General features: G+C 38.7%; 1 protein-coding gene and 1 long non-coding RNA gene across 5 annotated transcripts in view; one reads left to right on the top strand and one right to left on the bottom strand.

Annotated features, from left to right (window-relative positions):
- XPNPEP3 (X-prolyl aminopeptidase 3) overlaps positions 1–14,141 on the top strand; it is a 77,386-nt gene that overhangs the window by 58,624 nt on the left and 4,621 nt on the right. For all 4 annotated transcript variants that reach the window (XM_045872465.3, XM_064590568.1, XM_064590569.1 and 1 more), the window contains 3 exons: positions 1,630–1,715; positions 12,070–12,250; positions 13,312–13,432. In XM_045872465.3, the coding sequence (XP_045728421.1) occupies positions 1,630–1,715; positions 12,070–12,250; positions 13,312–13,432 (388 nt within the window). The remainder of the gene's footprint in view (positions 1–1,629; positions 1,716–12,069; positions 12,251–13,311; positions 13,433–14,141) is intronic.
- The window catches only part of LOC135364380 (uncharacterized), a 37,561-nt gene continuing 32,532 nt past the window's right edge, over positions 9,113–14,141 (bottom strand). The window contains exons 2-3 of the long non-coding RNA XR_010411307.1: positions 12,413–12,486; positions 9,113–9,403 (exon numbers count right to left, since the gene is read on the bottom strand). This is a non-coding gene — a long non-coding RNA (uncharacterized LOC135364380). The remainder of the gene's footprint in view (positions 9,404–12,412; positions 12,487–14,141) is intronic.

Here is a 14,141-nt window from a genome sequence, read left to right as displayed (position 1 = left end):
CATTTGCCTTGTCTCTCTGTCATATTCTAGGGGACTTGGGTATGTCTGTCTTCCAGGAAGCCAGTTTCCCTTTGGTTATCTAATCTGCTTCTTCAGCCATCCACTGAGAGATTGACTTCAGAAGTTGTTTTTTCTTTCTTTCTGGTTCCTTTCAAATCAGCATAGTTCTTTTCTTCTTCTTTTTTTTTTTTTTGGTTGTAAAAAAGTCTTTTTACTATTACTGAATACTGATATTCCAAGAACAATTGAAAATATACAAGTACTGCAAATTATCCCTATGCTACAAGATTTTTAGGAAGAAAGAGAAAAGATTATAAATTTTATATCCCCAACTATGGCCATTCCTCCCTTATTTAGGTTGTGACTCTCTTAGTGTATTGTGAAAAATTCTTGTGAGACCACAGCATAGTTCTTTTCAATTGAATTTTCAATTCATCTTTGTGGTTCTGTTCCTTATCCCTTTAAACATCTCATGATAGCTATTTTGTATCTAGTCATTCCCTTACCTGAAGTCCTGGAAGATCTAAATTTGGTATATGTTGTTCCTGCTGACTCTCACGTACAATGACCTACCTTGTGTGCTTGACGACCTTTGGTTGTGAGCTCACATTTATTTACTTGATGTTATTTTTTGGAAATCATGCCAGCCCAAATTTGAGGGAAATTTCCTCCAGAACTTGTTTGAATGTGCTTTTGCCAAAAGATAAGTGGTCCTAATGACCTGGGACTCTTGTATCCCCTATGGGAATCCTGGATTAATGTGAGAATCGCTGGCTCATTATCCCCACTTTTTGCTGCAGGACCTCAGGGCAACATCTCCTTTTATATGTATACTGTACCACTTACCTTATCACTACTCTCAGCTCTAGTTTCAGTTCTGGGGTATCTTTTTTCAAGAGAGAAAAAGTCCTTAAGACCTCTCTTACATTATGTAATGTCAACCTTTCATAAAATATATCTGTATCCAGGATCTAGTTGTTTTCTAACAAGAAATGTACTCTGTCATTTTGCCAGAAACAAAACCCACATCCATTCGTCAAAGTCGCCATTATTAAATATATATACCCATTGAACCATTATTCTACTACATGCCAAGTTGTGTGTTTATTTATACATAAATAAGATGTACCCTGTCTTCAAGGACATAAATAGGTAGTTTCAATATAATATGACAAGTAATAAGAGAGAGATAAACCTAAAGTTTTTTTCTTTCCCCATATGTATTGTGATGGGGAGCAAAAGGGGAAATGATATTCTAAAGTTAAATGGTTAAGGGTAATCATATTTGAATAAGGCCCTGGATACCAACTTATATAGGAATTTTAAACATAATGGTGATAATGATACCATTTATGATGTGCTATTTACACCTAGTAATTCAGACCTAAGCAGTGTGGTTCCAGTGTGGGCCTATGCATTACTGTGCAACAGACACTTTCTTGAGTCATGTGAATTCATTTGAAAAATTGAGATGCTGTTTCTTATAAGAAGGAACCAGAGAAGATCAGTCTCCTTTAAGTTAACTTTTTAAATATATATATAAAATGAAAGACACCAAGAGTTTAAATTAGAAAAAACAACTGACAGTCATAAGGTCACCTACTTTGACATATCATACTTTTGTTGCAGGATGGGGAAATGGTGCTGCTGGATGGAGGTTGTGAGTCTTCTTGCTATGTGAGTGACATAACCCGTACCTGGCCTGTCAATGGCAGGTAGGACTTTTACAGATCCCATTGCTTCTTAGGAGTATGAGTTGGAATATGGGTATATTAGGAATAAATGACTGAAAAATATACAGGTCCCCTCTAGCTCAGGTTAATTGCCTTTGCAAAACTCCTGATTACTTTCTAAGACTGTTTTATTCACCAAATCATAGGATCAGTCTTCTAGACACACCTAGTTAACACACACACATTCACATTTAAAAAAGTAAATTTGAGGGGTGCCTGGCTGGCTCAGTCAGTGGAGCATGTGACTCTTGATCTCGAGCTTGGGGTTCAGGCCCCATGTTAGGTGTAGAGATTACTTAAAAATAAAATCTTTAAAAATAAATAAATAAAATAATTTGGAGTTTTTATTTTCTGATTACAAAAGTAATCCAGTTTTCAGTTAAAAAAAAATCACTAGACATGGAAGAATCAGGAAAAGAATCAGAAAATGACCCATAATCAAGAAAAATAGTCAATAAAAGCAGATCCTGAATAACCCTAAGATTTCAGTTAGTAGACAAGGACTTTAAAGCAGCTATTATAGATATGTTCACAGAGTTAAAGGAACATATATAAGTACAATGAGTGAACCAATGGAGAGTCTCAGTAAGAAATAACCAGAGATTCTGGGGAGATGGTAGCAAAAGCATAGTTTTTTGCTCTCTCCAAATTGGCAAATAATAATAGAGCTACTAAGTAACAAAACCAAACACTGGGTGATAGGATATCACTTAAACTGTAAAATGCAAACAGTTATGAATATACTGCACAACTACAAGGCCTGGATGGTATCAGTATCTGTGTGGAAGAAAGAAGGAGGCAACGGTAGTAGAGGAAGCTATCTGACGTACCTGCGAACAAAGGAACTCACAGATAACCAACAGATATTCACTGGAAAGAATGGTGAGCCAATTTGAAAACAGAAACTGAAAATGGGAAAGATTTGTCACTCTAGAGGCCTGAGGAAGTTTGAGGGTGCTATGCTCCCTTCTAAGAAGAAACTGCTGGAAGTAGAATCGAAAGTAAGCAAGTTAAGGACAAGAGAGAAGAAGGAATTGAAATACCCAAATCAGAGAGGGGGAGAGGAATTGAAAGCAAGCTGCCATATTGTTTACCACTACACCAAAACAATAGGAGAGTAAGCTCTGTGATGTTAAAAAATCTTTACTAAAGCCTGCCTCATTCTAAAAGTTTAGGAAAATTAATTTTACATAAAATAAGCAACAAAAAAGTGTCTTGGTTAATCTCATACAAAGTTAATCAAAAGCAAAAAAAGGAATTAAGGAGCATATAACATCAACATCCCTACTGATAATGGAAACATACTGGAAAGACATGGCTACAAAAGAGATCAAAACAGTGACCTACTATGTTAAAGCAAGCTAGAATTTTTTAAGCACATCATTCAAGACATGAAAGAACAACACAAATCAAAACTGGAAATTTCAGAAACAAGGTGACAATACTCAGGAAAGAACTAGAAATAAAATAAAAAATCATACCAGAAAAAAGACTGGGTTGAAAGGTACACACTAACAATGAAGCACAATAAAGCCTTAACAACAAATAGGAAGGATGAAAGGGAAGAAAAATTTAAAAATCAAAATGAAATAAAGAGAAAAAAGATTACAGGGAAAATGACAAATATTTAAAATAAGCAAAGAAGTTAGAGCATACACATAAAGGAAGCTCTGAAGAAGAAAACGAAAGCATGGAAACAGAACATATCCTAAAAACTATAATTCAATAAAATTTTCCTGAAATGAAAAAAATTTTGAAACTACTTTTGAAAGAGCACATCATGTACCTGAGAATATCAGCCCAGAAAAAGCAACACCAAGACATATTCTAGTAAAATTCTGAACCTACAAGAAAAATTCCTTTGGGATCCAGAAAAAAAGAACATGTGATTTATAAAGGAAAGGAAATCAGATTATCAGACTTTCAAAAGCAATGCTTTATACAAGTAGAAAATAGAGTAACATATTAGAGATACTCAAAGAACAAAAGTGTAAGCCAAAGACTTTATATGCAGCAAAAGCAACTTTCAGCTGTAAAGGGCACAGATTGTTATGTAGAAACTTAAGGCTTCCTCCCATGAGGAATCTGCTAGAGCTAGAGCTATGTGATCCAGTATGACACCTAGTCACCAGTCCCATAGGACTACTTACATTTAAATTAATATCAAATCAAATTTACACTAGTTTTTTACTTGAACTGGCCACATTTAGCACATGTTGCTAGTGGGTACCATATTGGACAACAGATACACAGGAAAACACATCAGCACAGGAAGGTTTATTGGTCAGTACTGCGCTAGAGCATGAGCTTCAGTTGACCAAAGTGACTAGAGACACTGACATAAGGATTGCTGGTGAACATGAGAAACAGTTCACTGTAGAACTAAGACTAAGTGAATCTAAGAGGAAGAGAGCGTTGTAGTAATAGCTGTATGCTCTGATCATGTAGAGTAGTACAACATTTTTTTAAATGGAGAATGGGAGGAGCATATGAAAAAAAAAAACCCTCAGTATTTCCAGCAGTTATATTTGTTATAATATCTGTATTGTTATTCTGAAATTAAGAGGGGCACCTGGCTGGCTCAGTCAGAAGAGCATACAACTCGTGATCTCAGAGTCATGAGTTCAAGCCCATGCTGGGTGTTGAGATTACTTAAATAAACAAGCAATGAAAATAAATAAATAAATACAAACAAAAGAGTAAGAGATAATTTTAATTCTTCTTCCTTGTGCCCTTGAAAACCAGGATGCATGGTATGGAAGGAAAAAAGTAAATGAAATATAGAGGTTACATAAAAGCTCTATCATCTCAAATTTTAATTGAAGTATCAGTGTGAACTCAAATGATTTTTTTTCTTTTTTTTTTTTTAAGATTTTATTTATTTGACAGAGAGAGACGCAGCGAGAGAGGGAACACAAGCAGGGGGAGTGGGAGAGGGAGAAGCAGGCTTCCCGCGGAGCAGGGAGCCCGACGCGGGGCTCGATCCCAGGACCCTGGGATCATGACCTGAGCCGAAGGCAGACGCTCAACGACTGAGCCACCCAGGCGCCCCGATTTTTTTTTCTTTATATGATTTTTCCCCTTCCCTTTTCTGTCCACCGAGAAGGCTAGAAACTATGACCAACTTAGTAGCAATGAGTATCACCAGTGCCCTGATTATGATCTTGAAATACAATTTTTCCCTAAAATAAATGAGAGCTTCTTGGAGAGTTGGCTGACTCCAGGTCTGGATCAGGAAATTTATAAGATGAAGCCTGGAACATCTTAGAATACCAGATAGCAGGGGCGGCTGGGTGGCTCAGTCATTGGGCATCTGCCTTCAGCTCGGGTCGTGATTCCAGGGTCCTGGGATCGAGCCCCGCATCGGGCTCCCTGCTCCGCGGGAAGCCTGCTTCTCCCTCTCCCACTCCCCCTGCTTGTGTTCCCTCTCTCACTGTGTCTCTCTCTGTCAAACAAATAAAATCTTTAAAAAAAAAAAAAAGAATACCAGGTAGCAAGGAAATGAGCAAAAACCAGTAGCGTCCTGTCAAAAAGACTCAGGAACCAACTTGAAGAGGTCCCACAGATCAAAGATAGGAAACTTTGAGCTTTGATAATGGTAATAACTTAAATCCATCAAATAAACTCAAATTCATGAATTCATAATGTAACTTTCTTATAATAGTAATTTTAAAAAAATTGTTCATCTTCAGAGGATGATGGGAATCAATTCATTATTTTGAAAAGTGGTAAATAGGGGTGCCTGGATGGCTCAGTCGGTTGGGCATCTGCCTTCAGCTCAGGTCATGATCCCAGGGTCCCAAGATCGAGTCCCACATCAGGCTCCTTCCTTGCTCAGTGGGGAGCCTGCTTCTCCCTCTGCCTGCCGCTCCCCCTGAGCTTTCTCTCTGACAAATGGATGAATAAAATCTTAAAAAAAAATGTTTTTTTTAAAGTGGTAAATAAAAGAATCAAGTATTCGTCCTACCTTTTATGTATAAACTCTGTCACTAGATAACCAAATAGATTAGAGGAAATATCTCTTTAAAAATATTCCATGAAATGAATGAAAAGGAAATTATAGAATTAAAATTATTACCATTTTGCAACACCCATTAATGTATAGATGTAAGCACTTAAGGATCCGTGGCTGCTAAGATCACAAAAAGAGGCAATCAGATATTATGTGCCTCCTATAATTTTGCCAAGTACTACATATAGCCAGCCTTGCCAAAGGGATTGAACCTGAGTCCGACTCATTCTTGGGATCCAGCTGCCAATTTGTGAGAAATAAGAAAGACAATGGAATATGTTGAACTACACCAAGGGGGTGTGTATTCGTCAGCTCAGGTTGCCATAACAAAATACAACAGACTGGGTGTTTTAAACAACAGTTCTGAAGGCTGGGAAGTTCAAGATCAGGGTGCTGGCAAGGTAGGTTTCCTCCTGGCGCCCCTTCTCTTGGCCTGTAAGCAGCTGCCATCTTGCTGTGTGCTCACATGACCTCTTCTACACGAAGAGACAGAGGGAGAGAAAGCAAGCTCTGTGGTGCCTTATAAGGACACTAATTCTATCAGAGCAGGGCCCCACCCTTATGATCTCATATAACCTTAGTTACTTCCTTTAGAGGCCTCATCTCTAAATACAGCCACACTAGTGGTTAGGACTTCAACATATGAATTTTGGGGAGACACAGACTTCCATTCCGTAATGCAATTAGCAAAATCTAGACTGTGATAAACCCTGTTTGTCAAACAGTCTGGATTCTTTAATACATACAAGGAAATGAAAAAGGATAGAAAAAGGAACCTGTCGACTAAAAGAGACTTAAAAGGCATATCAAATTTGTTTAAAATAAGCAGGAAGAAAATTGTCCTGGGATGCATATTTGGGTTATAAAGCATTTTTTTATACAAGAAATGGGGAGTGACTGCTAATGGATATGGGAGTGAGGAGGGTTGCATGAAAATATTCTGGAATTAGATAGTGATGATGGTTGCATAAGCATATTTGTGAAAATATAAAACCATTGAACTGTACACTTTTTAAAATGGGTGAATTTTATGATATACAAATTATATCAATAAAAATGAGAAACAAGTACATAGAAATAAAAAATCACAAGGTGGGGCACCTGGTTGGCTCAGTCAGAAGAGCATCCAATTCTTATCTCGGGGTCATGAGTTCAAGCCCCACATTGGTTGTAGAGATTACTTAAAAATAAGATCTTTTATTATTTTTTTTTAAACATTGATTACTGGACATAGGTTTGTGCTTTTTTAAAAAAGATTTTTATTTATTTATTTGACAGAGAGAGACACAGTGAGAGAGGGAACACAAGCAGGGGGAGTGGGAGAGGGAGAAGCAGGAGAGGGAGAAGCAGGCTTCCCGCAGAGCAGGGAGCCCGATGCGGGGCTCGAACCCAGGACCCTGGAATCATGACCTGAGCCGAAGGCAGATGCTCAACGACTGAGCCACCCAGGCGCCCCAAGATCTTTTAAAAATAAATAAGTAAATATAAAAAACCACAAGGAAATGATAGCTGTGAAAGTTAGGATAATGGTACATACTGAGAGAATTGTAATAGTTATGAAGCACATAGAAGGGACTTCTGTGATAATTGGCCAAGTTCCATCTTTTATCTGACTAGTCAACCTTACACTAATTTCTTAAGGTATATATTTGTGTGGCTTTCTGTATCTGTAAAGTTGAAAAGTATAATAACTGAAATGGAGAATTCACTAGATGGACCTTACAGCAGATTGGAGGCAGAAGGCAAGTGAACTAGAAGAAAAATAGAAATTATCTAGTCTGGGGGCACCTGGGTGGCTCGGTCGTTGAGTGTCTGCCTTCAGCTCCGGTCATGATCCCAGGGTCCTGGGATCGAGTCCCACATCAGGCTCCCGCTCCGTGGGAAGCCTGCTTCTCTCTCTCCCACTCCTCCTGCTTGTGTTCCCTCTCTCGCTGTGTCTCTCTCTGTCAAATAAATAAATAAAATCTTAAAAAAAAAAAAGAAATTATGTCTGAAGAACAGAAATATATTGTAGAAGAATGAAGAGAACCTCAGAGACTTCTGAGACATTTTCAAGCAAATTAACATACATCTAATTGGAGACTCAGAAATTGAACAGAGAACAGAGCAGAAAAAACCTTTGAAGAAATAATGGCCCAAAACTTCCCAAGTGTGGTGAAAGACATCAACTTTAGATGTGAATGACATTGGTTTTTTTTTTTTTTTAAAGATTTTATTTATTTGACACAGAGAGACACAGCGAGAGCGGGAACACAAGCAGGGGGAGTGGGAGAGCGAGAAGCAGGCTTCCCGCTGAGCAGGGAGTCCGATGCGGGGCTCGATCCCAGGATCCTGGGATCATGACCTGAGCCGAAGGCAGACGCTTAACGACAGAGCCACCCAGGCGCCCCTGTGAATGACATTATTAACCACCTTAATTACATTGACATTTGTAGAACACTATTCCCAACAACTGCAGAACACATACTCTTTTCAAATACTTATGGAACATCACCAAAACCATTTGCTGGACCATAAAATGAGTCTTAATGAGTTTCAGAAGACTGAAGTCTTATAAAATGTGTTCTCTGACTACAATGGAATTAAATTAGAATGTCATAATAATACGATATTTTTAAATCTCCAAATATTTGGAAATTAGTGAATATATTTTATTTTATTTATTTATTTTTAAAGATTTTATTTATTTATTTGAGAGAGAGAGAATGAGAGAGAGCACATGAGAGGGGGGAGGGTCAGAGGGAGAAGCAGACTCCCCGCTGAGCAGGGAGCCCTATGCGGGACTCCACCCAGGGACTCCAGGATCATGACCTGAGCCGAAGGCAGTCGCTTTAACCAACTGAGCCACCCAGGCACCCAAGTGAATATATTTTAAATAACCAGTGGGTCAAAGAAGAAACCACAAGGGAAAGGGAAGAAACCACAAAGTACTTCAAATCAGTGATAATAAAAATACTATATATCAAAATGTGTCACATAGAACTACAGCAGAAATTTATATGTAGCTTTAAATGCTTACATTAAAAGAAAGGTTTGAAATCAATAATGTAAACTTCCACCTTAGAAAGCTATTAAAAAGATGAGCAAATTGGGCGCCTGGGTGGCTCAGTTGGTTAAGCGACTGCTTTCGGCTCAGGTCACGATCCTGGAGTCCCTGGATCGAGTCCCGCATCGGGCTCCCTGCTCGGCGGGGAGCCTGCTTCTCCCTCTGACCCTCCCCCCTCTCATGTGCTCTCTCTCTCTCATTCTCTCTGTCTCAAATAAATAAATAAAATCTTTAAAAAAAAAAAAAAAAAAGATGAGCAAATTAAAACCAGAGTAAGCAGGAGGAAAGAAACAAGATAAGACCAAAATATCAATGAAATAGGAAAAAGATAGTGAGTAGAGAAAATTAACAAAGCCAAATGGTTGTTCCCTAAATAGATTAATAAAATTGATAAACTCCCTTGCAAGATAAAAAAAAGAGAAGACAAATTACCATAATCAGGAATGAAAGAGGGTATATCACTATAAGTCTTACAGAGATCAAAAGGATAATAAGGTAGGGGTGCCTGGGTGGCTCAGTTGGTTAAGCATCCAACTCTTGATCTCAGCTCAGGTCTTGATCTCAGGGTTGTGAGTTCAAGCTCCATCTTGGACTCCACGCTAGGCTTGGAACCTACTTAAAAAATAAATAAAGGATAATGTAATGTGAACAACTATGGGTAGTCCTTATTGTTAGTCACAGAGCAAATGCAAATTAAGCCTCTGCATATGCACTAGAATGGCTAAACTTAGAAAGACTAAGCATATCAAGTGTTGACAATGATGCAGTGCAACTGGAACTCTCAGACATTGCTCGTGGTGACATAAAATGCTACAGTACTTTGGGAAAAAATTTGCTAGTTTCTTATTAGAAACAAACACTGATTCCTTGGCCTAACAAACCCACTTCTGGGTATTGATCAAAGAGAAATGAAAATGTGTCCACAAAAACACTTGTACAAGAATACTCAGAACAGCTTTATTCATAGTAGCCCAAAATTGGAAACAACCTAAATGTCCATCAACAGGAGACTGAATACACAAGTTGTGGTTTATTCATACAGTAGAATATCACTTAGCAATAAAAAGCAACAAACTACTGATTGAACCAACACCATGATGGATCATACAGACATAGTACTCGGTGAAGAAAGCTTAACACAAAAGAGTATATATTGTATGATTCCATTTATACATATGATTCCATTTATATGATAGAAAACTAAGGTGAAAATAATCAGAACTCCTCTCATGCTGTCTCTCAATTCTCTCTCTCTCAAATCTTTTTTTTTTTTTAAGATTTTATTTATTTGATAGAGAGAGACACAGCGAGAGAGGGAACACAAGCAGGGGGAGTGGGAGAGGGAGAAGCAGGCTTCCTGCCGAGCAGGGAGCCCAATGCGGGGCTCGATCCCAGGACTCTGGGATCATGACCTGAGCTGAAGGCAGACGCTTAACGACTGAGCCACCCAGGTGCCCCTCGAATAAATCTTTTAAAAAAATAAAAATATAAAATAATCAGAACAGCCTTTGCCTCTGGGTGTGGGAATACTGATTAGAATAACAGTGAGGAAACTTTCTGTGTCATGATGGGAATATGGATCTGGATCAGTCAGAGTTCTCCAGAGAAACAGAACCATTAGGATATATTATGTATGTGGGTATATGTGTAGGTAGGTTGGTTGATTGCTTTTTAAGGAATTGCGAATGCAGTTGGGACTGGCATGTCTGCATTTTGTGAGGTAGGCCAGCAGGCTAGAAACTCAAGCAAAAAATAGATGTTGCAGATGTGGGAATTCCTTCTCTAGTATAGCAAGACAGTTCTGGCATTTGAATTCATTTAGTGTAGGCTACCTTTTAATGTGTGTTTCAGCCAACCAACCAAATAGACTGTTAGAGCCTTATTTGACCCTGGAGCTGCAACACTGAATCCAGAATCTCTGCTTAATGGACTTATATCAATACATTCAGCCTTATCCAACTTTATGTTCCTTCCATCATTATCCTGCAGTGTTCATATACATTCCCACACATATTCCTAGATTTTTGTCTGTGTAAATAGGAAAAATCACATCGGTTTTTGTTTTGTTTTGTTTTGTTTGTTTGGATTATAGTGCACCTCCTGGTGGGTCACACTTTATACCTAACCTTTTAGGGCCTGCTGAGAGTAGAATCTGATCATAGGTCTAGAACCATCTGCTAAGGCAGCTACCTCATGGGAGGTTCCTGTAGGTTCTCAGTCAAAATAGAGTGAATCTCCTTAGCTGGGGGGTAGAAGGGCTGCTTCGACTGGCAAAGACGCAACCAAATTTAGGGCTCAATGTTCCCAGCTTTATTGAGATCAGTACATCCATTTGTCAAAATTGTAAAGCTCAGATTTCTGTACTTCAGTATATATAAAATTTACATGAAAAAAAAACTTAACTCTTTAGTAATACTGTGGTGGGTTGGAATATAGGTACATTTATAGATGACACAAATATAACAGTGTTGCTAATGGCTGAACCTGGAGATGGATATGAAGGTGTTCATTATTCAATTATATTGTTATTTTAACCATTCTTATTAGGGGACATTTAGAGTGTGTCATAATTATAAAAAAAAAACTGAATGTTTTTATATATTCAGCTTTTTTTTATTTCAAGTATTTTCTTAGGATGGAATCTTAGAGCAGAATTATAAGCTCAAATTTTATGAGTATCATTATTAAGGCCCTTCATTTAATTGGCTATACTAATTTGCACGGCCATCAACAGTGTAGAAAATCCATATCATATACTATGCCAGCTTAATATTTTCTCATTTTTCCCCATGACTGCTAAAGAAATTATTATTCTAAGGACACCTAGAAACTACATGTTACTAGTAGCCAAAGTATCTACTAGTTTATCTCATGACATCTGCTTTACCTACAGGAAGTGGATGCCTTTGTTTTGGTTTGTTGTTTGTTTGTTTATGGTAAAAAAAAAAAAAATGGAATGGACCAAGGGTGAGCTTGATCTGGCCCTCCCATTGCACTCATGGCTGGGTTGAGTGTGTCTGCTAGCCTCACCTTATGTATAGCTGCTGATCATTTGAGAGATAGACTATTGCTGCCCCAGCTTGAAGAGTTACTGCTCTTCTTGTTGAGTGTTGAGGGCACAGTTAAGGTCCTGTCAGTACTGATATACTGGTACTGATGTAGTAATCAACAGTGCCCCATCATCAGCACCTTGGAGTTTTCCTAATCAAATTTAGAAGCAAACTTCCTGCAATATCAGATTATTCCAGATGTGAGTTATTTGGTTTTCCTGTCCCCAGGTTCACAGCACCTCAGGCAGAACTCTATGAAGCTGTTCTAGAGATACAGAGAGACTGTCTGACCCTCTGCTCCCCTGGGACAAGCTTGGAGAACATCTACAGCTTGATGCTCACACTGATCGCACAGAAGCTAAAGGAGTTGGGGATCGTGAAGAACATTAAGGGAAATAATGCCTTCAAGGTACTGCCCCTCTTTTGACCCCGGCTCTCAAAAACACCTGATGTGCTGCTGGGTTTTTATCCTGTGGAAAACTAATTAGATTTAGAAATGGTCTTTGTGATCTTCATCTATAAGAGGGATATAGAGTGAACATGGATTAAAACAAAAGGAGTCAGTACTTACTTCTCCCAGAAGATGGCAGCACATTCTAGTTCGTTGCATCCTGTATGAGTAGCTCAATCTGCAGAAAATGAAGTCTGGTGCCGACAGGGTGGAAATGGACACAAAAAAAGGAGAAGAGGTTAACTCTCAATCCCTTTGTGGCGATTTTGAAAAGATAGAAGTCGTGGGGGAGGGTGTTTGTTGCTTCAGTGACATTGGTGAGATGAACAGTATCCCCAAGGGCCATGTCTTTAGTGAATTTCATCTGCATCCAAAATGTAATGATGTTCAGTTAGAATGTAAAACCTTACCTTTAAATTAAGATGCCAGGTGGCCTCACCAAACAGACCATTAAGGCATCTCATCTCCAAGTTTAGGCTGCCAGGTTTTCTTTTATCAGTAGGAAAGACATTATAAATTCCTCCTGCTGAAGCCAACAAATCTAATTAACGGATAGGAATATCAACCCGGTAAATGCCTAATAATTACTGTGTTAATTTGATGTTCTGTGCCTACTCCACAAGTTGCCATGAGTTCCTCAGGGTCTCCAGAGCCGGCTTTCTGACAAGGACTTATGAACACTGAAAAGAGAACTGTTCTAACATAATCATCCTCCCTCCCCCAAGAAAAGAGGTTTTCATTTGCCGTAGACATTACTGGGGTTACCCAAGTCAGCATGTGTGTAGTATATTAAGTAATGGGAAAGGAAATGTGGATTAGTTCAAAGGCCATCAGTAGAATTGCATTCAAGAGGTAGCAGTTTATCAAGTCTCTTGAGCATTAGCCCGAGGGTAGGTTAAACCGCAAAATGGCAGAAACGTGCGGGAAGTATTAACACATATCTCACTGACTTACTCATGTTTAGCTTTCCCCTTAAGGCGTCATTGCGCTAATAACACTGTGGTGATTACCTTTTCCAGGCTGCTCGAAAATACTGCCCTCATCATGTTGGCCATTACCTCGGGATGGATGTCCATGACACTCCAGACATGCCCCGTTCCCTCCCTCTACAGCCTGGTATGGTAATCACGGTGGAGCCAGGTAAGGGCAGGTGCTAGCAGCCTCTGATCCCTTGGGACACATAATAGTAGCAGATAGAAGGTAAATGTTGTTTATTTTTACCTGAACCAACATAGTTAAATTAGGAGAGACAGGAAAATGGATTTCTTCAGTGTAGATGGGAACTTTTAGATTTTTTTCTTGAGCTTTCTTATCTAACATCACACAATTTGTTTAATCTGACTTCTCCAATAAAAAACAGATGGGGAATACTTTTTATAAGTAGATATTAAGAAATAAATCTTTTTTTATACCCTGCCTTTGCCAGGGCCAATTTATACTAGTGTCCTGTGCAGTGGTGGGCTGCTCACACCTCTGAGGCCCAGGTGCTTCCCTGCAGAAAGCTACTCAAACTCACCATGTTTCACTCTGCAAACTGCACTGAACTGTCCACATTACTCTCCTTCGGATCTAAGTCCTTTTTCCTGAGCTTCAGAGAAAGGTGGTGATCTAATGGCTGCCCAGCTTGATGATGCTGGGCAGTGGGCAGAATTCAGCAGAGAAGTGGTGGTCACAGTGGAGTGTAAGGATTGATGTTAAAAGAATAATTTTTAAATACTCTGTTTTTGTTACGAAAATGGATTTCAGCTGTAGATTTCAAGTGTTTTCCTCTCTAAATTATAGAAATTATAGCTGGGACCTGACTTTGTTATACTACCCAGTCCTGCATTGCTATCTGTGGCCTTATGTA

The sequence above is a fragment of the Mirounga angustirostris genome, unplaced genomic scaffold, assembly GCF_029215605.1.
Source record: "Mirounga angustirostris isolate CCGP_5_RB_7025 unplaced genomic scaffold, mMirAng1.0.hap1 SCAF_5, whole genome shotgun sequence".
In the NCBI taxonomy this organism is placed as follows: Eukaryota; Metazoa; Chordata; class Mammalia; order Carnivora; family Phocidae; genus Mirounga; species Mirounga angustirostris.
The sequence above is the reverse complement of the archived record's forward strand: the minus strand, read 5'-3'. Positions and strand labels throughout refer to the sequence as shown.